Source organism: Sapajus apella, unplaced genomic scaffold (assembly GCF_009761245.1).
Source record: "Sapajus apella isolate SASKATOON/1434 unplaced genomic scaffold, GSC_monkey_1.0 scaffold2, whole genome shotgun sequence".
Lineage (NCBI taxonomy): Eukaryota > Metazoa > Chordata > Mammalia > Primates > Cebidae > Sapajus > Sapajus apella.
In genome coordinates, this window is record NW_022436942.1 from 5,376,459 (window position 1) to 5,403,468 (window position 27,010).

At 35.9% G+C, this 27,010-nt stretch overlaps 1 protein-coding gene across 17 annotated transcripts in view; it reads left to right on the forward strand.

The window, feature by feature from the left end:
* The window catches only part of SOX5 (SRY-box transcription factor 5), a 1,011,218-nt gene that overhangs the window by 798,724 nt on the left and 185,484 nt on the right, over positions 1 to 27,010 (forward strand). For all 17 annotated transcript variants that reach the window (XM_032284295.1, XM_032284302.1, XM_032284196.1 and 14 more), the window contains 2 exons: positions 8,272 to 8,444; positions 14,206 to 14,274. In XM_032284295.1, the coding sequence (XP_032140186.1) occupies positions 8,272 to 8,444; positions 14,206 to 14,274 (242 nt within the window). The remainder of the gene's footprint in view (positions 1 to 8,271; positions 8,445 to 14,205; positions 14,275 to 27,010) is intronic.

A 27,010-nucleotide genomic window follows, 5' to 3' on the forward strand; every position in this document is an offset into this window, starting at 1 on the left:
ATTTTGTGATAAGATGTTTTATATAGCACTACTTTTTAAAAAAGGTAACAAGAATAACCCTTGTACTCACTACAGAAATTATAATGCATATATCTCTTTCATAATGCCCCAGAAACAAAACATCCACCATGGGGCAACAGTGGTGAAGACTATAGGTACCTGTTAATTATTTCATTCAATCCAATGGTGTCACTCTTCAGATGTAAAGTTTTCTATGTTAGATATATTTAAATCCAAGCCAAGGCCTACTTTTTAGGATACTGGAGCAAAAACAACAACACTATGTTGTCAAAAGAAATCATGCACATATTTTTAAGAAGGTAAGAATACTTACAGTATTAGCAGTGTACAAAAGGATGTCAGTTAATTTATACTCAGTCATGTAATAAACTATGGTATTCCTTACATAATTTTAATTGATTCCAACTTCTGAGGGATATCTGTATTGCAGTGAAGAATATATAGCTAAATTTTATCAAGGTCTGATTAAATTCTTTCTTAATGTCAAGGACCAATTAATAGATGTTTGCACATAGGATAACCTAACACCAAATACTCCTTTTTTGAGCTGTAATAGTGCCACTTTCATTCAGCCTTTTTGATGGGGGGAGGTCTGCCTTTTCTCTCTTATTGGATAAGAGTGCTGCTGAAAGAAACTTTAGTTACAAATTTAGAATTACTTAGTTTTTATTTATTATATTTTCAGTTTATTCAACAAAGGCTGTTATCTGTTTTGCTATGTGGTAGCTCTGGAGCTATAATGGTAGCAAATACCATTAGTATTTAGTAGACAGATTCCTGCCCTCCTAGAGCTTATAGCCTAATATTAGTTCTTTGTCAGGCAGAATATTAAAAGGTAACACAATGAATGATTTTTAGATGTTTTAAGTGGAATACCAGTTGAAAGCACCATTTTCATCTAAAAAAATTAAGCCAAGTAAAGTCTAATCCAAATTGTAACACTGGAAGTCTAAAAACACAAATAATAAAGAAAACATCTTGGCAAAGATTTTCACTTTGAAACAAAGAATTAAATTTTTGGTAAGTTTGTTGAGGGAAGAAACGTAATTAGTTTACTTTTAGCTCTAAACTTCTGGGATATTCTTTTCTAAAGTGAGTTTACTTTTACTTGTTCTTTATTTGGACAATAGTTTCCAATGGTTCACTTTGATTTTGATGATTTGATTTCAAGCTGTTTATTTCATTTGGGTGGAGTAAAACAATATTGGGAAAATAGCAATTTCCATGTATTTTTTTAAATTATTTCAGTGTTTTTGAGACCATCTTTAATTCAAGCATCCTGATTGGGGTTATTCCTGTGCAAAAAATTGTAAAGTATCAGCTAATCAAGGACTTTTCTTTGTTCTTAAGTTTATTTATTTATTTTATTCATTCAACAAGTGGTCCTATATCTGTATAAAGGTGTCCACCAGGTGTTAGGCATTATTCTGTAGATGCTGGAAATACAGTGTTGAACAAAACAATTTATAATAGTATCCTATTATCATAAAGCTTATATTCTACTGGGAGATACAATAAATAAATATCAATAAGAATCTAACATATAATGCTAACTATTGTAGTATAAAAATTGGGTGATATGATAGAAGGTGAGCTGTGATGGGTCTTTTTTTTTTTTTTTTTTTTTTTTTGAGACGGAGTTTCGCTCTTGTTACCCAGGCTGAAGTGCAATGGCCCGATCTCGGCTCACCGCAACCTCCGCCTCCTGGGTTCAGGCAATTCTCCTGCCTCAGCCTCCTGAGTAGCTGGGACTACAGGCACGTGCCACCATGCCCAGCTAATTTTTTGTAGTTTTAGTAGAGACGGGGTTTCACCATGTTGACCAGGATGGTCTTGATCTCTTGACCTCGTGATCCACCCGCCTCGGCCTCCCAAAGTGCTGGGATTACAGCCTTGAGCCACCGCGCCCGGCCGTGATGGGTCTTATAATTTCAGTGGTCAGCCGAGGCAGGGAGCTGGCCTTTCAGTTACTACCTCGGATGGATTTGGTTGTATTTATTTTTTATCTCTTTCATTTAAATTTAAGCTATCTGAAGGCATACATTCTTTTCTGGCTTGTACTTGCAGTATCCTCAACACTTAAACACAGTATGAGGCACATGGGAGGTGCCCTGTGAACATATGCTGAATGAATTAAAGAAAAAGGCTAGTCATTTAAAGAGGATGATTTTGCTCCACCAGGGGAAATTGGCAATATCTGGAGACATCTGGGGGCATTATAACTAGGGGTGAGGGTCCTACCTGCATCTAGATGATGGAGGCAAGACAACTTCCCATGAAAATTGCCTGGCCTAAATGTCAACTGTGCTGAGGTTGAAAAACCTGAATCTGGGGGAAGAGTTTTCTGAGGGTAACAGTTAACATTCACAGGTCCTATGGTGGGAGCAGATTTGCATATTGGTATTAGAGGAACTCAAAGAAGCATATTGGTAAAAGAGGAAATGGGAAGAGATGATGCCACGGAAGAAGGCAAGGGCCACACCATTCAGGGCTGTGTAAGGGTAGACGTTTGCGTTTTATTCAATGTGCAGAGTAAAGCTTCGAAACAGTTTTATACAGACATATGACATGACTTGATTTCTCTTTCTAAGCAACGTATGTTTGGAGAATGAATTTTAGTAAGGAAACAAGTAGATATAGAGACAGTGGCTAGAAAGCAATTGTAGTAAAGGCAGGAGATGATAGTCACCTGGGTTAAGGAGTAATAGTGCAAACAAAGATGTAGAGACTGATTTATAATATGGTCTAGGGTTGATCAATTTCCAATGAATTATATATATAGAAGATGAAGTAGACAAAAAATGAACACCTGGATTTTGACTAAGCAATGTATGGTTTACGTATTAGTCCACTTTCACACTGCTGATAAAGATGTACCTGAGACTTGGCAATTTACAAAAGAAAAAAGTCTAATGGACTTACAGTTACACGTGGCTGGGGAGGCCTTGCAATCCTGGCAGAAGGTGAAAGGCATGTCTCACAAGGTGGCAGACAAGAGAAGAGAACTAGTACAGGAAAACTCCCCTTTATAAAACCATCAGATCTCATGAGACTTATTCACTATCATGAGAATAGCACGGAAAGACCTACTGAGACTTATTCACGATCATGAGAATAGCATGGGAAAGACCCATTCCCATGATTAAATTACCTCCCAGCAGGTCCCTCTCACAACACATGGGAATTGTGGGAGCTAAATTCAAGATGATATTTGGGTGGGGACACAGTCAAACCATATCAGATCATGATGTCTTTTACTGAGCTGGCGATGACTGAAGCTGGTTCTCTTCTTTCATGACTTTGTCTCATTATATTAAGGAATCTGACCTGTACTGCTTCTATGGAATACAGAAGTATAAATGACTGCCATGCCTGCAGTTTTTTGGCAGGAGGAAGACTGAAACAATAATTTTGTGTCTTCAGTAATCTCTCATTCTAAGGGGATTGGAACAGAACTAGCTTAGAACTAGCAAAACATACAAGAATCCAAGTAACTGAAACATGAAAATAAATTACCATCAGTCACACATAAGTGAACTCATGGCATTAGCTCTCTGACTCAGATGGAACAAGTTCATATATACATGACTGTGTCTCCATAGGGTTATACACTGTATAGACATACATATGTATTAGTTATGACTCTTAAAAACCTGAATTTAGGTGAATAAAGAGTAGCTCCTCTTTTTGCTGGGAGACCTCTGGAATATTCTAAGGATCTAGTTCATATTATTTTCACTTTTTTAATGTCACGGATATCTTATGACTCTTGCTACTTTTCTCCATTGCTCACAGACCACTTATTAACTCCTCTCTAACCACTTGGGGATGACTGTGAAGAACGTGATAATTTAGAGATGAAGCCATGGGATGGACTTCCTCATCTCAGTTTGGTACTTTCATAAAAATAAGGAAGATTTCTTTCACAAAAGTGTATTTTTTTTTTTTTTGGCTCAACTCTCTTAAGCCAAAACTAGAATCCCTATGCATGTTTAAATTTGAGAATGGCTTAAAGGGTAGGGGCTTTATTCTTTATGTCATTCATTAAACAGTATTAGATGATTTCTATACTCAGTGCATATGCTACTTGCCGCTACCTATAGTAGGTAATGAGAATAGAAAAGTCCATCATTTATAGTTGCTGCTATTGCAGCTATCTCTCCTGACTTTGAGAGAAAAATGTGAACGTAAGTTAATACAATGCAATAAATTAATACTATAATAAAGATCTACACATATGCTGTATAGATTCCCAAAGAAGAGAACAACTGTTATACGTGGAAATCAGGAAAAGAGCCACAAAAAACAAGATGCGTGAGCTGGAACATGAAGAATGAATGTTTAGGGAGAGACTGGCCCAGGCAAGGCACTCGTTCAAGATGGCATGTGCAAGTGCTTAGAGTGGTGGAGTGGTGGGGTAATGTTAGAACATTCAGTTTGGCTAGATTTAGGATGCACAGAGGAAGTGGGAAGATTAGGTAATATTTTGAAGGACCTCATTAATTCATAATAATGACTTGACAATTTTTTCTGAAGCCAGTGGGGAGCAATTGAGGTCTTTAAACAGGGGAAGTGACAGGACTAGACTTTGACATGACATCACTTTGTTATCTAGGAAGGCAATTTTGGTACCAGTTTTAGAAGATACATTTGTACAGAGATCAATTGGTGACAGGAAGTTCTGTTTTAAAAGTTCTATTTTAAAAATTTGCTACAGAAATTCATGAAAAAAGATGACAAAAATGGCAGTGAAGATAGAGAAGGGAGGCTAGAACAAGAGCTCTTTTTAAGTCAGTACAGCAGTATTTATGTTATGTTGTCATTTGTGTAAAAGGCATTCTTATGGGCTGAACTATGCACCTTCCCCCTGTCTACCAACCCTAATTCACATGCTGAAGTCCTAATGCCTAGAACCTAAGAATAGGAACGTATTTGAAGATAGGATCTTTACAAAGGGTATTAAATTAAAATGAGCTTATTAGGTGGGTCCTAATCCAAGATGACTGATATCCTTATAAGAAGAGGAAATTTGGACACAGATATGTACAGGCTGAGAGACAATGTGAACACAGAAGACAGACACCTACAAGCCAAGGAAAGAGTCCTGGAACAGATCAACCCTGCCAACAACTTAATCTTAGAGTTCTAGTATGCAGAACTGTAAGGCAATTTCTGTCGTTTAAACCACCCAGTCTGTGGTACTTTGTTATGGCAGCCCTGTCAAACTAATAGAGAAATATTATTGTATATGCTTAAGTCAGTGTAACAAGAATAAGACACACCAAAGAGTAATAATAGTGGTTACTTTTGAAGGGACAGTGTTGGAAGGAGATCTTTTACTATATTCCTTCATCATCATTATTTACTAATATGAACATAATATTGAAAAATATAATTTTAACTAAAATTAAAGGAAAAACAAACCTATTTTGAGAAAAAATTACTGTGATTGGTTAATATGATCATTGGAGGGATGGGTAGTTGCTAAGGAAATTGAAGATGTTCTTAAATATTTTAGAATGCTGATTGGTGATAATGCTTTAAAATTACAGGAAAATGGTGAGTTTTACTCTGCTTGTTGAATTTTATGACTGAGATACACCCTCAGAGATACCCTATTCTGCATCTAAATATAGGTTACTAGGGCTGGGGGACAATCTTTGGGTTGGCACATATATTATTTCATTGACTATGAGACTACGTATTTTAGAACTCAGTAGGTTAAAATATGCAAAGCATTGCTGAAATATAGTGCTTAGAGGTTAAAGCATGTTAGTTCAAGGCCAGAAAATGTAAACAATGAGACTGGGAAGAATATGGGCATTTATGGGTGGCAGAAGAGGAGTCAGTGAAAAAGGTTGAGAAGAAAAGGTTAGCTAAGTAGGAGTTGAAATGGAATGAAATTGTGTCTGGGAAGTCATGTGAAAATGCTTAAGATGCAACAAGATGGGCTGAAGGTTCAAAAAGCTTGAAATGAATGTGGACTATAAAATTAGAAATTTTGTTTCAAGTTTGAAATAAATCTTATTTACATCTTTATGACTAAGTAAAAACACAAAAATTTTGTTAAACTTTCACATACTTAATAACAAAATGATATTTGTTAATTCTCATCACCAAATATATATAGTTGACTCTTGAACGTACAGGTTAGAATTCCACAGTTCCACTTACATCTGGTTTTTTTTTCCCAGCTAAACATAGATCCAAAATATAGTATTCGTAGAATGTGAAACCCCTCTGTAGAGAGCTGACTTAATTGGGTTCTGCAGGACCAGTTGTAGGTGTTGAATATGCACTGATTTGCTTAAGCTTTTAAGTCATACTTTCGCATGTTGAGGTGAAATACAATTCCTGAGTTCAAGTGATCCTCCCACCTCAGCCTTCCAGTAGCTAGGATTACAGGAGCGCACCACCATGCTCAACTAATTAAAAAAAAAATTTGTAGAGATAGAGTCTTGCTGTATTTTCCAGGCTGGTCTTGAACTCTTGGCCTCAAACAATCCTTCTGCTGGACCTCCCAAAACATTGGAATTACAGGCATAAGCCCCTGCACCCAGGCTTGGGCTAGATTTCTAAAAGCAGAATTATCCTTTGTAGGTTACGTGCATTCTAAGACATGATGTGTATTGCTATTCCTACTGTGTATTTCTTGAAATGTGGTAGAAATTTACTGCTCTACTAACAATGTAGGAAGATGTTTATCTTGCTAGCATATGAATATTTTCATTAAGAAAATCTTCCCAGGATATATTTATATTATTTAATATTAGGATATAATAGTGATGTGGCTATTATTCATGGAGTTAATGTTCATTCATTCTAATGGAATCCAACTGTCTGAGGTATAATAAATTATTAGCAGCACATTATAGACCATCTGCCTTGAATAAGGATAGGCATTGTTAATAAGAAAGGGTATGAGAAATGGTTACTGCCTTATTCACACATTTTCTTTTCTGGATATTTGTTCTCTAGTCTATATGTAAAATACATTAGAACCCTTATTTCTATTCCAAATGGGTATATAAAAATTATAAGCTACTCACTATAACTGCAACTTCCTAAAATAGGACAAACTCTTTTAGCCTAAGTTGGTAGGAGAAATGCACTGGGGTTAAGAAGGGTGACTAAGTTATAATGATTCCTTCTATCTAATTATGTATACAGGTGGCAAATGCAGGAGTAAAATAGTGTTTAGTGTCTTTTGTTTGAAGTGAGAATTGTAATTAAAGAGGGTGTTCTCTCCTACTGGTGGTACTTTATCATAGGGGCTTTGTCTATATTGTGAGTTTTAAAAGAACAATTAAAAGTGATACTGTCTCTGTTTCAGTGAACAGCACACATTTCCCTTATATTAAATGCAAATTTTTTTTTACAAATTTTAACTTAATAAGATTCATTGGCATGTTTTAAATAAATTGAATATAATATTAAATGATTACCACGACTTCTCCAAATCTTGGATTTATGCATAAGCTTACACGATGATAGTATGATTCCAATTTGCTAACCACATTGTCTCATAATTGGTATATTTTGTTCTCAAACTTGAATATTTGCTCAGTTAACTATATTTTATTTTCGAAGATCGACTCTGAATTGGCATATGGGGAATACAGTCTAAAACTTGATTGGCTAAATAGATATTTGCTGTCTTGTAACATAGAATTCCTTAGTTCTGAATCCTTACGTTTCTTTTTTTTTTAAGAAAGGGAGAATAATATCACTAATACTAATGCACTGACCTCTTAATAACTATAGCTATTAATTTTTTATATCTTTGTCTTGCTTCTTTAATTAGATGAAAAACTATTATATTTAAGGCCAAGAACTGTACTTTGGACATTGTTTTATTTCCAGCAGGCCCTAGCATAGAACATTAAAAACAGTAGATGCTCAGCCAACATTTTAAAAATTTACTTATAAAATAAAATTTTTAAAAAAACTATAGATTATTACTAGTCATAAATGTAAAAACATTCAAAATGTTTGCTCATTCTGGTACTTTGTTAGAAGTCCAGTGTTCTGTCTATTGTGCCAGAGAGCCAGGTTCATTGTGGTACTTTGTAATCAGTAAATTGCCATCACTTTTTACTGTTGATTGAAAATCTAAAAGAAGGTAGGTAATGTTTTTGTGTTTATTGAACTTTATATTTGGACTAGCTCTGCATACGACAGAGTCGTTTTCATTGAAATAATCACTTTTTCTCATTTATCTTGTCTGTTTTATTGCCATATTATTTTTAGGGACTCCCGAGAGCTTAGCTGAGAAAGAAAGGCAACTCATGGGTATGATCAACCAGCTGACCAGTCTGCGAGAGCAGCTCTTGGCTGCCCACGATGAGCAGAAGAAACTAGCTGCCTCTCAGATTGAGAAACAGCGTCAGCAAATGGAGCTTGCCAAGCAGCAGCAAGAACAGGTGAGTAAGAACTAGCAATGCAATCAAATTATTCAGACATTGCCTTGCCTGCTACTTACAGGTCATTGTACTGGGTACACAACAATGAATAAGAGTCCCTTCCACCTCCCTAGTTAAATAAATTAAAAGGAAAAAAAAAAATCAACCTACTCACAGATAAAACCCATATTTTAAGATGCTTATTAACTACTTTGGTGGTAAGTAGCCTAGAAGTAATTATAATCAAGGTAAATTCTGATAAATCATGAGAAAAATACCAAAAAAGAACCATGGAGAGTCAAGAGAACATTTTCAACAAGAAACATTTTTAATGAATTCATTAGACAGCTGACATTTGAGATGTGCTTTGAAGAACTGGTAGGCTTCAACAAGTAAAGCAAGTTTCCAGTTGGGGGCAGGAAGCTCAGTTACAAGGCTATTATAATACTTTAAATTAAAAAGGGTGAGAATCTAAATTAGTCAGGGTAACCATGGACAAAGAGAAAAGAGGAATAAACAGGTCGATGAGTTATGGTTAGAAGAATTCTTTGAGTAGGCAAAAGGAAAAGGAAAACTGTTGAGCCTAATAATGGGGAGATTGAGAATACCGTCACTAGAAACAGAGGCAGTCAGGAGAAGTTTGGAAAAGAAAGTGGTTTTATGATGTTGAATTAAAGATGCTGTCAGGTTGTCCAGTTGGAGGTATGTGAGAGACAGCTAGAAATATACTTTGGAAGAGAGCTCAGTTGCATCTTAGGTTATTTACAGAGAAATGGTGCTTTAAATTGCTGGAGGAGATAACATTCATTCATTCATTTGACAAATAGTAATCTAGGGCTTCCTATGTGCCAGGCACTGTACTAACTAATTGTTGAGGCTGTCTCAGTTAACCAGAGAGACAAAGCCCCTAAATTTTAGTGGAAAGAGAGAGACAGATAAAGGAACAGACAAATTAACAAGATGATATTATATAGTGATAAATAATTTGAAAAAATATTAACAGAGTGATAAGATAGATGTTGATTGCTATGACAAGGAGCATTGGCTCCTTAGATCGGGCAGCTGGATCTTTCTGAAGCTTTGGCAGTTAAGCTCAGATCTATATATAAGAGGCAGCCATGTTAATATCAGGGACAGGAGTGTTTTATGCAGAGGTGTGGCAGGCTTATAGGCCTTAAATTACAATTCTAATATTACAGGAAAGCAGAAAGGAACTAAAGGTAGGTCTTTGAGAGATACTGGCATATATAGCTGGCAGAGAAAGGAATATGAACATATGCAGAAAGAAACATATATGGAATTGGGGCCAGGAGTGCAATGTTATAGGAAACAAAATGGAGATTTTAAGAGATAATAGGGAGCAGTATTAAATGCTACAGAAAAATAGTCATTCTAATAATCAAATTGAAACAAGATTTGTCATTTAGATTTTCATTGTCGGCCTTGAAGAGTGAGGATTCTATGGCGTTTTAGTAGCTAAAATCAGATAATGAGAACTGGAAAATGTGTAGTAGGAAAATGGAGGCAATGCCTATGAACTATTAAAGAAATTGGTAGTAAATGGAAGGTAAGATAGAGGGGAGGTGTCATAGTATCAGTTTGTGTAGAAGTATGGCTCTCATTTTCATGGCTAAGTTCTTTTCCTGGTCCATGTTCTAGACATATTCCACTGACCATCCCAAGTGGAGGATGGCCATGGTTTAATATTTGCATGTCTACATATCCCAGCAAAACCTTCTAAACATCTTTCCAAGTACAAGCTAGCAGGGTAAATGACATGAAGAAATACTCAGTTTATGTTTGACGAGCTCCTTTTTTCCATCCCCTTATTTTCCTTTTACTCTTCTCTGCTTGGTGGTTTATGGTTTATCTCTGATTAAAAGTTGTTAGTATTATTTTTAATGAAGTGCCTCATCACTTTCATTAAATATATTGTTGGCTTGTTTTTGGATATGTCCCATATGCCTCTTGCTTTACCCCTATGATAGAAGAGTTCGGAATGCTTGCCAATAACAGTATAAAACAATACCGCTCTTTCCTTGTCCTTAACTCTGAATCTTTCAGTCAACTGAATTCTGGAGAATCCTAGGAGTCTCCGAATATATAGCTTGGCTGGGGCTATTTTTTGTAGATAATCTCTATTTGCTTTGGTGGGTCTGAGGACACACATGTCCTGAAAGATCTAAGCAATGACTGATGGAGAGTAAGTTTCTTTCTTTTCTCTTTTACATTTTGGCCCACCTCCGAATATCATGAAAGGATTCTAGAATCCTTTGATTCTAATAGTTTCCCAAGACCTCTGACATTTTGCTTGGAACTTTACAAACCCCTAAGTTCTTCAAGAATTTCTCTCCTGTGTCGGAGAGATGTCCTGTGGTGCTGCCTCCACAGCCTGGGAGAAGATCCCTGGTGATAGCCACAGGTCATGTATCTAGAGCCCATTCAGCTCTCCCAGTGCTTCCCCACCATACATAGCAGGTATGCACAGTTACCACTCTGCGGTAGCATATTCTTCTATGAAGGGCATTTAGTACTTATTCTTTAAGGGTCAGGGCAGGTGCATCTTCTCCTCTAAAGCCTTTTTCTGATACTCCTTCCAGCACTCCCTACTGAGTGTCAAATGTTCCCATTCTGTGCATTCTAATACTCCTGGTATAGCTGTTACAAATGCCAGAGGACCTGTTTACTGATGAGCCTTTCCCCCAGATTCTGAGCTCCAGCCCACATTCATCTATTAGACAAATATTCATTGACCACCAATTTGATGCCAGGTTTTGTTCTAGTTAGTGGGAATAGAATGGGGAATAAAACAGACAAAAACTCCTTGTGTATTGAAATCCAGCTGAGAGGGGTAGACAATAAATAAACTGTTAAACTATATATTGATAAGTACTGTGTTGAAAAATTAAGCGGGGCATTGGGGATGAGGGTATTATCTGTGGGTATATGTTCTTTTAAAATGGGTGCTCAGGGAAGACATTACTGACTAAGAACATTTGAGTAGAAACCTGTAGGATGTATGGGAGTGAGCCATGGGGCTATCTAGGCAGAGTATTTCAGGCAGAGGAAAAAGTAAATGCAAAGGCCCAGAAGCAGGAATATCCTTCAAGGAACATGCTTGGTATGTAAAAGAGGCAGTTAGGAATGCAATGTGGCAGGTGTGGGATGACAAGGGGAATGGGGGTTGAGATGAAATCAGAGAGGTAAAAGGAGGCCAAATCATATAGGGCCTTGAAGGCATTATATGCACACCGGCCTTTTTGCTGAGTTAGAGAAGAGTTTTGGAAAGGTGAATAGCATAACATCACACACACACACACACACACACACACACACACACACATACATACATATATATGTGTATATACATATATTTTATTTTTTCTTTTTTTGAGACAGAATCTCTTACTGTCACCTGGGCTGGAGTGCAGTGGTGTGATCTATGCTCACTGCAACCTCCTCCTCCCAGGTTCAAGTGATTCTCCTGCCTCAGCCTCCTGAATAGCTGGGACTATAGGCACCTGCCACCATGCCTGGCTAATTTTTTGGTCTCACTATGTTGGCCAAGCTGGTCTTGAACTCCTGACCTTTTGATCCACCTGCCTTGGATGCCCAAAGTGGACTTATATTTTAAGAAGTACTCTCAGGATGCTGGTCTAAGAAGACTTAGGGAGCAGGAGCAAAAGCACAAAGAGCATATGGAGGCCATTACAACAGTCTAGACAAAGGCACAGTGAACAGAAGAAAGTGCACAGGAGGTTGAAGTAGTCAGGTTATGGAGTATTCTGAAAGTTTTGTTAAAAGTATTTAAATGGCATTTGAAATATTGACATGTGGGAGGAAGGAATGAGACTTAATGGAAAATATGATCTTCCTTCTTCTACTGCCTCCTTTATCACTTTCTTCAGGAAAAAAAAAATTGGAGTCAGGCATGGTGGCTCATGCCTGTAATCTCAGCACTTTGGGAGGCTGAGGTGAGTGGGTTACCTGAAGTCAGGAGTTCAAGACCAGCCTGGCCAACATGGTGAAACTCTGTCTCTAGTAAAATACAAAAATATTAGCTGGGCATGGTGGTGGGCACCTGTAATCCCAGTTATTCAGGAGGCCGAGGCAGGAGGATCACTTGAACCTGGGAGGAGGAGGTTGCAGTGGGCGTAGGCCACACCATTGTACTCCAGCCTGGGCAACAAGAGTAAAACTATATCTCAAAAAAAAAGAAGGAAAAAAACCTTTTTTACCATATTCCCAAGATAAAATTTAAGTATTAAAATAATTATAATTATACCAACATCCATAAAGGAGATAAAATTTTTTTTGTATAACCATGTAGACTCATCCTCATCACATGGGTTCTTTACTTTTATTCATGGTGATGTATCAATTTTTTCCTGTATTTTTTACTTTTCGATAGAGAGGCTAAGATATTTTTAAATGAAAATAATGGCAATTATTACTTGATGAGAATGAGATCTAGAACTTACTTATAAGAGAGTGATAAGTTTCAAGATGTTAGAAGTTACATCCTATCCCATGTGATGAAATGTTTACAATTTTCATATCATCTATTAATGCATTCTTATCAGATATCCATTCAGCATTCCTTTATAACGGACTTCCTGTGAATAGTGAATAAAATTTACATGGCTTTTACCATCACTGAATTTATAGACTTCTCCTTAGGAGACAGAAAGATGTGAATAACAAATAAATAAACAAATACAAAGTTATAGCATGGGCATAATATTAAGTAAATGTCGAGGGCATTATAAGTGCAAATAACAGTGGGAATAGGAAGCCATTGTACTGTTCCCTAATTTAGGAAATATTTAAGATGACTATATGGAAGGCTAAATCTCAAATTTAGTTTTAGGCCTGTTGAACTTGAGGTACCTTTGAATAAGTCTCTCAATAAGTGGATCTGATGATTAAAACAAAGATCTAGGCTAGAGAAACAAATTTAGAAGCACTTGGCTTACATATGCAAGTAAGTACGAAGGAAAAGAACAAAATCTAAACTTGAGAGAATTATAACATTTAGTGGCTGGAAGAGCCATTAAAGGTGACTAAGAAGGAAAAGACATGAGAGGTAGAAATGAAACCAGAAAAGTATGATGTCACAGAAGCCAACAGAGAAAGTTCATGATCAAGGGAAAGCATTTGAGTGTTGAATTCTGATGAGAGATCAAAAGGCAAGAGCTGAAAAATGCTTCAGAATTTTTAAATAATGGATGTGATTGGCAACCTTCTTAAGAATCATTTTGGCAGAGAAATGGAAGCAGAAACTACAATGGTATGTGTTGAGTTGGTAGTTAGGAGTTTGTGAGAAGGAGTAATGGAAAATTATTTATCTAAAAACAAAAAATATACCAAAAACTTTACTGATAAATCCAGTGTCTTGTGATACTTTGTGCTACTCTGAACTCCTCAGTCTTAAACCTACCCCTCCCCATTTGTGAAACACTTATAGAAAAGGGCTGAAAATGTCAGAAGCAGTACCTTCTTAAGGTATCACTAACAAGAGGGATGTTTGAAAACCAGACATTTCTTTCTGGGGTTGATCACTGTCATAGTATCTTAGCCAAAAGAAACATAACTGTTTCTAAAGACTAAATATCTTCCTTGATCTTACTTAATATGGATTGCTAATAATTTAGGAGCACAGACACATCTACTTTCATCATCTTGATCAATGTCAAATCAAACTTTGAGAAACAGAACATTAGTAACTTCCCTCTGGGACTACAATATACTTGTAAATTTCTCATGTGCAATTTCTCCACAGATTGCAAGACAACAGCAGCAGCTTCTGCAGCAACAACACAAAATCAATTTGCTCCAGCAACAGATCCAGGTCAGAAATCATAATTTCAATATACTTATAATTTAAAACTATATATATTCTGTTTCTTATCCTTAAATACCTAACTGAAATGACCTCCAAAATAAAAATTACTGCCATGTGAATCTTGCAAACGGTGTCTGTTAGTCACAGGCCCTACTGTGTCAGGGAGATTCAATCTAAGCAAGCTAACAGTTATTTTCATCTTATACTGAGAAGAAATTATTGTTGATGAAGGTTTCATTTTCTCTCCATGTTAATGTTAAAATGTGTCTCTAAGTGTTCTTAACTGTGTAGGGGCAGGGAACCGAAGCAGAAAGGTACCTAGGTTTTCAGTTAAGAGAAGGAGTGCCAGAGGGAACTTTTTTATTGTATACCCGAGAGCCATGTGTGATAAAGGTGGAGCATAGGGTGGATAATTCAATAATTCGGTGTTCAAGTCAATTTACCTGTGGCTTTGCTTGGAGGAAACAAGGCTGAAGGCTGTAGGACCTCCATGTTTTTATTATATGGAAATTTGCAATGATAAGGGGCGTCAATACAGAAGGAAACAGCTGTATTGGTAACAAAAAGAAAAAACGTTTCCAGTGATGTCTTGTTTCCACCACTTGCTGGTGTCATAAACTTTGACAAAAGTTCAGCTTTGTTTCCCTTCTGACACTTTACTTTCTGAACAGCACTTATTTCATATGCAATTTGCTGAGGATTAAAGGAAATCATGGATAAAGAGCCTTAGCATAATGTCAGGGCACATAGTAAATGCTCAATACTCACTTACTATGACTATCAAGGAATCTGATTCATGTAACTGTGAATCCAACCCGTGTAACATCATCCATCTGGAGGCAACTGTTAGCTTTGCACTATGCTGATCTGGAGAGAAATTCATGATTCTCTTAAAGTTATATCTTGAGATCCAACATATTTTATTAAGTGTAAATATCATAAATGACAGGAAGCAAATGTGTCAAAATTATTTCACTCTTTTATTAATCATGTTTTCACTGCTTTGCCAACCACATTTCTCCCATTTTATCTAAATGAGTCAGGCATAGTTCGTTTCGATGGATTTAACAGACCTATCACTCACTGTTCCTTCTTTCTTATTCCACCTGGGATTTTAATGACCTGTAGACAGTTTCAGTGAGACAGTGGAAGCTCAGTGAGATGTTCCAGCCAGGGATCCTTTCCTTCCTTAACTGTAATTGTGATCAGCACATTTCTAACATGTTATAATCCATTCAGAGCTGAAGTGTGGTTATTCATTTCAATGGTTTACAACTGTTCATTGAACTTCATGTTGTTCAGTCAAAGTACACTGACTTTTTAGTTGATGGTACCTGGTTATCTGTATTTAAAATTTTATTCATTATCAAAACATAGGTATTAATATTGGTATGGCACTTTCTTATTCTAAGTAAAGTAATTCCATAATCAGCAATGTGGTAGTTACTTGATTTCACTGCGGTTTGATAAGTAAACCAATCGTTTTAGATTTTATAATTTGTATGATACTGAAATAAGTCCCTTGTTAAACAGAATGACAAAAACACATTTAAACTCATATTGTAAATGTGTGAAAGGCTTAGTAAACTGTGTTCTGGCCAATTAGATTAGCCAGCACCTTCAGTACTTTCTTAGGAATTAATTCCACCATTATGACCACTATGTTCACAATGTGGATTTTAAGTCCTGTCATAATGACAAAAAGTTGAAATGGATGGATTCTTGCTTGAGAGCATGAAGCACTATAATTTATAAGTCAGAACATTTTTTAATGAAAAGCACTTAAAATTATATGTTCTAGAATTTCTATGACTATAGAAACTATGTTCCAGAGAGCAAAGGCCAAGTTCAACAGTATGCCCAAGATCACACAATTAGAAACTGGTAAAGTTAAAATAAGAAGCAGTTTTCTGACTATCAATAGAACTTTTGTGGAGTATGAGAATTTTAAAAGCTTAGAATTTCTATTAGTGTTAAATGGCCAGCCTCCACTATTTCATAGTGGGGGAAAAAAAGTCCCTAAAGAAATAAAGTCACACTAAAAGTAATTTGAGGGAAACATTGAAATGTTGAGATATTATATATGTTTATTTGTCTTCTTTATAGGGTGCAGATAAATGAAAGTGACAGTCAAAACCCTTTTAGGCAACAAATAAGTACTGAGCAAGACTGATAACCTGAAAGAAACTCATTTTCACAGCTTCTAGTATATTCGTTAACTAAAAGCATAGTTGTGAAACGTATTTTATAAATTGTGAATTTGGAGAAGTTTTATAAACAATAGTTATGAACGTAACAATATATTTGAATTATTTAGTCTACTGCGAGATTGTTCAAACAATTATGGGAAGCTCTGATGTAGTGGCATATGTAGAAATAGGAAATTAAAAATGTAGAACAGACTCGTTTTTCCCACCACATAAATCATTGCCATATTTCATTTTAGAATGTTTTTTCTTCCCTTTCCTCCTCCTTCCTACTGCCTCCTTTTTCTTGGAATCACAGGGCAAGGATGAAGACTAGTAAATATAGAATCTACTATCACGAAAGGCACCTGAAATGTATAACAAATAATATAAGATTTCTTTTAATTAAAAATGCATATATAATTGAAGGCTCACAAAATAATTTACTAGGTTATCTTATTTGATATTTGAAAACACTCATTTAGTATTTTGATTTTTTCTTTTTTAAATGATATCTTGATACCTTGGAGAAATAAACATACTAACTTACATTCTTCATCCTGATTTGTACTTTCTTAGACGTTTTGTACCACTGTTGTTGTTCCAGACCTTAGAAAACAATGTATATATTGATGGAGTAGTAGACAGTAGTGTATTATAGTCCACAATTAAGTATGCCTTTAAAATATTTGTTTCATGTATGAATACAAAAGGCATTATATTGGTCCAATTTTAGCAAAGGAATCCACCACATCAGATGGGTTAGGCAAATCTGCTGGGTGGATTCGATCGATAAGTTAAAAGTTAGAGCTGGGCAACTTTTTTTCATTTGATGGATATGTTAAATGACAGGAAAAATAATATTCTCACATTTTGCTCATTGTTCTTGTAAGATCTCACTAAAGAGATGTCAATTTAGACATTTTTATTCCATTTGAAATATGTATCATTTGATTTAAAAAGTTTGAACAAGTTTGTATATTTGTGTGTATGCACAAACATTTACATATTCTAATACCTCAGTTTATTACTCAGTGTTCTCCAGAGTCACAGAATCAATAGAAGACATAGATACAGATGATATAGATATAGATATAAATATAGATATAGATATAGATATAGAAGATGTAGGTGATATATTGATAGATATGTGAGAGGGCACTTACTGGGCGATTGGCTCACACAGTTATGGAGGCTAAGTCCTGCAACAGGCCTTCTGCAATCTGGAGACCTTGGGAGGCTGGCAGCATGGTTCTCAGTCCAAGTCCAAAGGCCACAGAACTAGGGAAGCTGTCGATACAACTCTCACTCCAAGGCCAATGGCCTCAGAACCCGGGAAGCTGCAAAAGTACAAAGACCAGGAGTCTGAAACTGTTGTCTTAGGACAGAAGACTGTATCCCAGTTCCAGTAGATAGATCCACACATTCACCTTTTCTCTGTTTTTGATCCTCAGCACATTGGATGGTGCCTGTCCGCACTGAGAAGGTGAATGTTCCCCACTTAAGCCACTTAGACTCACATGCTAATCTCCTCTGAAAGCAACCTCACAACACACCCCACGGGTTTCTGTAATCCTTAATCAAGACAAGTCAACACCCAGAATTAATCATCACATCCAGGTTATTTCAGATTTCTCTTGACCTTTTTAATTTTTTTCTCAACCTCTTGATGAAAAGAGTGATAGTAGGTTTAACTGTATAGTAAACCTACTCTAGAGAAGATGCCATAAGAGCCTGCAAGTGAGCCAATTTTATTTAATTGTTTAGGATCAGTTCTTTATATATTTTTATTTCTTTAGAAGCAACCTTATCTCTAAAACTGCATAATTATAACTGGATTAAAAACTCAGCCTACATTTTTTCTTATAAATACTTTGAAGGGTTACAGTCTTCTGCCAGGTTTACCCACCTAATTCATTAAGAATGTTTTCTGTTATTGTTTGCAGTATCATAAATCAGTTTACAAATACCAGAAACATCCATCTTCTCTCAAGAACAAGTTCACTTCCCTATGAGACAAATTTTAGGAACACTAAGAAGTTTGTCTTATTTTTCTACTCTTCAGCAGCATTTCCCTCTAATATTTTTGTTTATTGACTTAAAAGAGAAATTTTTTATTTCAATTTACTGTATCAAGCTAACTTTAATGCACATTAATACATGAGATGAAATTCATAAATATATCAGAATAAGATATCCTTCTAGATTTTTGGGGGAGGGGAAGATTTTTTTCCCCCTCTTTTTCTGTTGACTATTCTGTAGTCCCCATCTTTTAGCAATTTTCTGTTTTCTTCTTTACATTAAATCAGCCTGTTTCTAATATTGACAGTTAGTTGATTTATGTTTCCAGTAGTGATCCTAGACCAGTGGTTCATCTTGACCTGATTGACTGTTTTACAGGAAGTGACTGAGTGATCTCTACTCAGCTTTCATTGTGACAACAAATTGAGTGTTCCTGGAGACCTAAGTTTCCTTTAATCTTGAAACTTCGGGTGAGACAGAGTTTCTATAGCTTTGGGAATGTGTGTGAGAAGCAAGTCCTAGTTATAAGTTTCTTACCCCTTTTCAGTAATACTCAGTGGAATTTAAGGTTCTTTACAGCATCTAATAGTGCTACTCCAACAATGCATTCTAGCATGAAATCTACTTAAGATATTTTTTAAGTGCAAGTTTAAAGATTAAAGTATAGTTAAAGTACTATGCTTTTGTACTTCTTTTCAACTGCATATTTTATGATTCCCATACCAGGGCATCGGTGTTCGAACTTTTATAAGAGATCTCAAAAATGTACCCCATTTCCCTGTCTGATTAACTTTTCCAACTATTGTTCATTGTGTTCTCTTGCAAGCAAAGAATTGGTATTTAGTAATCTCCTGTCATTGTTTCTGATTCATAAGGTAAGCATGTGCAGGACTAGTCATTGCTTTGGGTCACTGATTCTTTCTGGACCTAAAGGTAGAGCAAAGAAAATATTTCCATTCTCTTGTATTCTTAGTTTGGCAGTGTGCGTTGCATAGTATGTAGGAAAGAACTTGTTTGCTTTAGGTGATATAGGATTATATTTACCTGTGTGAAATGCAGTTTTAATTATGTTAAGTAGTTTTTTAAAAAATGTTTGAGAACAGTGTTCTGGAATAAGACACACCAGAATTCAGTCTTTGCATCTTCACACCTGGTATCTGCTGTGTGATCTTGGGAAAATGGTTTATTCCTCTGAGTTTCATTACTCCAATCTATAGAAAAGGAAATACAATGCCTAACACATGCCTGGTTCTCTGAAGATTAAGTGGGATCCTGACTGGTATTTAGCAAGTACATGGGCTAAACATTTGACCAAAATCATTAGAGAGAAAAATGTGTTCTTTCTGTATTTCCAATGATGGGCAATTCATGAATATTTCCAGCAAGAGGAGGATTTCTAGGAAAGAAAAAAAGAATATACTTTACATGGCAGTAGTCACTAAAAACTGTCAATATTCCAAATTCATATGATTTTAGAATTACAGGAGGTTTTTAGAAAGGCTTTATTTAGACCTATCTCTCATTTTGGCATTTGTAAACTAAAACTAAGTAAGGTTAGAAATTTTTCCCAGTGTCACATAAGTTGTTTCTTGTGGAATGATGGCTCGATTCCAAGTTACCCGAGATTTGGCCCAGTTCATTTTTATTTTACCAATATTCTACCATTTAAGGCTTAATGCCTCAAAGTTTTAAAAAGAGTTTTCTTTCCCTGGGAACTTATTCCTATGCAGTAAAAATACAACTTGACTTATGTACAATTGAATAAGTTGCAGTCATGGGCTCAACCAATTTGTGATAAAGGTTTCATTTCATTGGAACCAAAGTTCTCTGAGCTCGTTAGAGTTTTGGTAATTCTTGATAAATTATTATGCAAAAATAGATCCATTGAAATATTGTATGGAAACATAATAATGTTAAAGGCGAAATAATAGTATGTACCTGACTGACCTCCTGATTTATAATTTCTTTCCCTGAGCTTGGTAAGTTGCCCTCCTCAACAAGACCCTACACATATACAAGAGCACAAAGAGATTACAAAGTAACCGTGTCTCATTTGGAGACTACAACTGCCAAGAATAAACACTGTGCAGCTAAGAAAGCATTTCAACCTGAGAAAGACATGCATTAACTCCTTGAGCTCCAAGTAATGTTTTGCTATATGAAATAAAATACATCATAACTGAACAGGGTACAGTTTCTTGGCATTCAGATAGATTAGTAGAGGAGGAAATATGTAAATACAAATAAGTAGCTTTCAGGATGACTTTTTTCTTTGTATTTTCTGGATGCAGAGCTTCCATTTGAGAAGACAGGTGGCCTTCCCTATAGGGTTCGTGAGGATAACTGAATGCACCTCTGTCCTTTCACTCAGTGGGAGCTACTTTAAAATTCCTTAAGTGTTCTCTCTCTTTTTTTTTTTTTTTTTTTTTTTTCAGTTGTCTCCTGGCAATTACCTAATGGTAGAAATCCAGTCATCCATCTTATTTCTCTGTCTAGGCAAACCTGTCTCTGTAGACAGAGATACAGATTGACAGGTGTATATATTTTCATCTTCGTTGACAAAACACATGCTGCATGGCTAAGAAAGTACTGAAAAGAAATGAAAGCAATCATCTTGAGCCCAGTTCTCTATACTTTACTGTTCCTTTTTTTTTTAAATGGAGTCTCGCTCTGTCACCCAGGCTGGAGTGCAATGGTGCAATCTCCGCTCACTGCAACCTCTGCCTCCCAGGTTCAAGCTATTCTCCTGCCTCAGACTCCCAAGTAGCTCGGACAACAGGCACCTACCACCACACCCAGATAATTTTTTGATTTTTAGTAGAGACCAGGGTTTCACTGTGTTAGCCAGGATGGTCTCGATCCCCTCACCTCATGATCTGCCCACCTCGGCCTTTCAAAGTGTTGGGAGTATAGGCCTACTTTACTATTCTTTACTCAGAAGGAGCTACTTTAAAATCTTCAAGTTTTTATTTTTTGATAGACCTGCTCCTAGTATTTACTTCCCTATCAAAAAATTAAATTATAGTGCTGTTTCTGACTTATCAACTTTAAATACCATGATCCTGGAAACATGAAGATTTACTAGCTCCCTTATTGCCACTCTGATATCGATTCCTTTCCCCTTCCTCAAGATGTAGTTATGTATTACTTAAATCCGTTGAGTAGGTAGTATTAAACTGCATTTTACTTACAACCCTTTTTTTGTTCAAGTATAAAGTGTTCCTTGACACTTGCCTTTTCAGATGAGGATGGTGTATCTTCTCTTCTCTCACTACAACTACCAATTTCTGTTATTTTTTCTCCTTATGTTATTGGTCTTATTATCTCCATAAATTGCTCCAAAGTCTTATGAATAAATAAAACATCCCAAACCCCCTTTTCCTGGATATGTGCTTTCTATGCCTCTGACCTCCTGTTTTGGATGAATTTATCAAACGTGAGAGGTTATATTGATATAGGATTTTTAACCACTCTATGTTCTTGATATTTTGAAATTTTTAATATTTTTATTGAGACCCTATTTGAAATAACAAAGTCTGTGTTGTTTTAAGTTGATTACTATATTGACATGTTGTTTATAATAATGTTCAGGAGTTGTAATCCTGGTTTTATAACTTATCATGACTTGAGCTGCTCATTAAAAATATTTTAAAAAGCATATAATGGAAGAACATTTTTTCTTTCATTATGTATCTGGAATCTCAAATTTTCTTATTACTTTTATTTTCCTGTTTTCCCATTTCTGTATTTCTTTCTTCTCCAATCTTTGCAGTATTTCTGAAGTGAATCCTGGGTTCATTTAATCTATTTAGATAATTGTTTAAACTTTGGTTAGTGTTGCCCTAATCTAAAGAAGAGAGATCTGCATGTAAACTGAAATATCAGAGCCACGAAACCAGTGGGCTTCAGCATTGGGAACATTTTATCCAAATCTGCCATGTGTCTGGAGCAGCTGCTTTTTCACAAGTTGTAAATATGGCCATTCTGGAATCATTGAGACTGGCCCAGAAGGCAGATGACAGTCATTTTTCCCATGACTTTTCAACCTCATCCCAAACAAAATTACCTGTAGACAAATGAACTGTTTCTCGCTGAGGCCTCTGTAGTTGATATCCTCTTAATAAAATAGGGGCCATCAGTGCTTAGATAAGACCCTGGGAAGGTAATTTTTAAGTAGTAGAAAACAAAACAAAACAAGCCAACAATAAAAAAAAGGTTTGGGAAAGTTGGTTGAAATCAGTATGTTGGTCCAAAATGAAGCACTTTAGTGTGTAAATTAAATGCTATAGCTGGGAGTACTCCCAAAGTCTTTAGAATGAATTTCTACCTCCTGTCTTTGAAAAGAGTTAACAAATAAGCAGAAAAATAAATGCCATTGAAATTAACAGAATGTTAACAAAATGAGTTACTTTGTGAAGAGCACAGTTATATCATGATATAAGATATACATTCCAGATATCTCTAACATATGGCAAATTTGTCTCAGCCCCCTAGACAGAGTACTAACTTCTACTCTTTTGAGCTTTTGCTAGTAAATTTTCATGTAACTTACAAACAATGCAAAACTGACTTCTGTCTCTGTCTCTCTGTCTCTCTTTCTCTGTCTCTGTCTCTCTGTCTCTGTCTCTGTCTCTCTGTTTCTCTTTCTCTGTCTCTGTCTCTCTGTCTCTTTCTCTGTCTCTCTCTCTCTCTCTCTCTCTCTCTCTCTCTCTCTCTCTGTCTCTCTCTTGGTATCGGGGGGGTGTATGTATTTAGCACCATTATTCTTCAGAAAAGAGAGCCAAACAGGTGAATAAATTGGGAAAGAAAAGATGAGTAAGGAATTACGGATACCTTTGTGCTACTAGGCTTATCCCTAGTTTTCCCTTGAAGCAGAAGGGAAAACTGGGATAGCTTATTCTATAAAGAGATCCTTCTAGAAGTGGCAAATTCTTGGTCTTCATCCTACTTGATCTCACAGCAGCATTTGAAAAATTTGGCCACTCCCACATTTTTGTAATACTTTTCAGTCGGCCTCCAAAACACCACAGTTTGCTTTTCTCTTTAACTTTCTATTTCTTATTCCCAATCTTACTTGGTAGGTTCTCTTTCCATCCTTAACAGGCTGAATTTTGATAATGCTCCATCATCTGACTTCAATATATACATTTACTTTCTAAATAGTCTCAGTTGGTCAGTGGTTTTATATGTCACCCTGGAAGTAATTTTATAAAATATGTCTCTGTAGCCTAAATTTCTCTCGTCTTCAGAGTCATGTACCTTAGTTCCATTTAAATGGTGATATGGTTTGGCTGTGTCCCCACCCAAATCTAATCCTTGAATTGTAGCTCCCATAATTCCCACGTTGTGGGAAGGACCCAGTGAGAGGTAATTGAATCATGGGAGTGGGTCTTTCCCATGCTGTTCTCATGATAGTGAATAAGTCTCATGAGATCTGATGGTTTTATATAAGGAGTTCCCCTGCACAAGCTGTCTGTTGCCTGCTGCCGTGTAACATGTCCCTTTGCTCTTCGTTCGTCTTCACCATGATTGTGAGGCTTCCTCAGCCATGTGGACCTGTAAGACTATTAAACTTCTTTCCTTTATAAATTACCCAGTCTTGGGTATGTCTTTATTAGCAGTGTGAGAACAGACTAATACAAATGGATACCTAATAGGCACCTCAAAGTTTACATTTTAAAGACATATCCTTTAATTATCTTCCCCAAATTCATTCTTTCCCAGTTTCTCCTCCTCTGAATATGATTCCATTTGCTGATTTTCTGTGGTGAATACCTAGGAGCCATCCTGGAATCCTCATTCTTTCACATTTTGCAACTAATCCATCTATGTTGCTTTTGTGCCCAGTATCTGTCAAATTGACCAACGTCATTCTGGTCTAATTCACCATCATATATCAAACTACTGCAGTAAGCTCCTAACCATGTCAGTCATTCTATTTCCTTTATTTACCCGCAAGTAGATATTTTACATAGCTGCTAGAGTGATCTTTTAAATGTGATTGCACTATCCTTCTTGGTTTCTGGAAACATGCTGAGAATGTTCTACCATCAGGGCATTTGCATTGGTTATTCTCATGGTCTGGAATGCTCTTTTAATCATATAATTTAGATATTTACTTCATTCAAATCTCTTCAAATACCATGCTTCTCGGGGGGCCACATCTGACAGCCCAATCCAAAATAATCCCAAAACTCCATAGAGCTATCTAGGATTTGTAACCCTATCAAACAGTTTAAGGTATATAAATCTCCTATCTTAAAGATTAGTAGTTCCAGTAGCAATAAGGTTAAATTAGTAACCTTGGGATTTGTAAGCCATTAACTATTTTGTATAACACCTTTGAAATGTCATTCTATTTTGATAAATTTTTGACTTGATATCATAAATAGAGAAAAATATGATCTCCCTTTGTACAGTAAGAAGAAGCTGCCTATTGCAGAGTATTTGGCACTTTACAGAGGTCGTCTTACATTATCAGCACAAGAATTCAGTCAGTTTGTGTTATTATATCCATTCTATAGATGGTAGAACTGAGGCCTCTGTGTGTGTGTGTGTGTGTGTGTGTGTGTGGTTATTCTGAGATTCTGACAGTTGAGTACTTTGTAACCTGAGAGGGTGCCATCTTCCTCCCTCTTCTTACTAGAATAGTAATGAGTGATTTAATTCAGATGACCTCTAGAAAATAAGACTAGTTGGTCTTTTCATATGAGTTAAATCCATCAAATTGGCAAATGTGGCAGGATTTTTTTAAAAAGTAATTTATTTTGCTTTCCGCAGTAACATACAGTAAGAGATTGTCCTTTTATAAATGGTGAAAATAAACATTTATAAATCGGAAAAAGACATGTTCCACATATACAAATATTACATACAACTAAACTTTCACTGATAAATGCTAAAAAGTAGGATGTTATGTTTATAGCAGATAAATATCATCTCTTTAGAAAGAATTATCTTATGTTGAGACTTGTATCTGTAGTAAATTAGAAAAGGTGATCTAACTTTTATAATGCACATAAATGTTTAAAAGAAGTAAACTGAGCAAGTTTTAATGTCATGTACATATTTAATTATAGATTTATATTTATGTGTGTATATTGTATATGAGTTCATACACACATACTCAGGCTTCTATATATCTTTTTTTGATCATTACTTTTCCTTTATCTTCTCTGTGTGTGTGTGTGTGTGTGTGTGTGTGTGTGTGTATCTGTGTATAGTTTTTCTCCTCTAATTACCACCATTTAGTTCTGAATACATTTTTAATCCTCTTTCTATGTCTGTATTCCTTTTTGTGGCTTTGCTAATACCGATATCCATACCCGCTGCTGAGTCATCTGACATAGCCACTCGTGATTTTTTTTTACTCTTTTTGTTTTTCCCTCCCATACATAGCTCGTTTTTCTGGCCTTTTTCCTTTTTCTTTTCATTATCCAATTGGATTTTATGTTTCTGTTGAATAAGAACTTGATCAGTAATTTAACAGAGTAAGTTGGAAAGATTGTTTGTTTTAATCTTAAAAGTCAATTATTTGATTTTCTGTGGGGTGTTGTGTGAGAGAGAGACAGAGAAACAGAGAGAGGGGGAAGAGAGGGAGAGAGGGGGGGGGGGGGGGAGAGAGAGAGAGAGAGCAAAAAAATAAATAAATAAACCCAAAAAGAGGTTTCTCAGAGTGTTAGTATAATATATTACGGCTATCTTTTCATGATAGAGGGTGTGTTGTCATGAGCACCCGTGTCATGCAGCCAGAAAAAGAGAAGGGATAGGGCTGCTGTAAGGTAAATCAACAGATAACAATAAAATTTTTCTGTTGCCTGCTGGAGGTATTTAGGATGTGTTTTCTTTATATCTTCATCCGCCCCTAATTGAGGATGCTTTAAAATTGAATGACTAGCAGTCAAAACGTGTTTGCTTCAAGCTGAGAAGAAAAATGCTGGTGTCTCCGCTTCCAAACTGATTGCGCTTTGTACACAACTGACAGCTACAGTCACTTTGAGTGACTGATAAGTGGGAAGCTTTGCCACTTATCAAGGAATGCAGGCTGAAAAGAAAAGACTGGAGCTGTTTAGATGCTTTGGCATGTTCAAAATAACATCTTACATCAGTCAGACTCAGGAGCACTAAAAGACATTTAAAATGAAGTGATGTATATAGAATTGTGGTATATGTGTACGTATATATAAGACAGAAAAAAATTATTTCACAAACAAACAGCTTCAAAGGGTGAAAGAAAATGCATTGTTGTTAAGGTCACAATTTGTGAAACGAATCCATGGTTAATAATCTATATACATTTGTGATGAAATTTCCAAATCAAAAAATATGTAACTATAGATGTGTAACATTATTTATATGAGCAGCTGGCTTTGACCAAATGGATGCCTCAGAGCACCTGAATAATAAGAACGTCATCCACTAACATAGATAGCAATTTTTACCCTGAGGGAGAATCTTAATTCACCTCCTCCTTCCCTTGTTGTATAAATATTTAATATTTAACATGTATGTTTAAAATATTTCATTATCTCTAA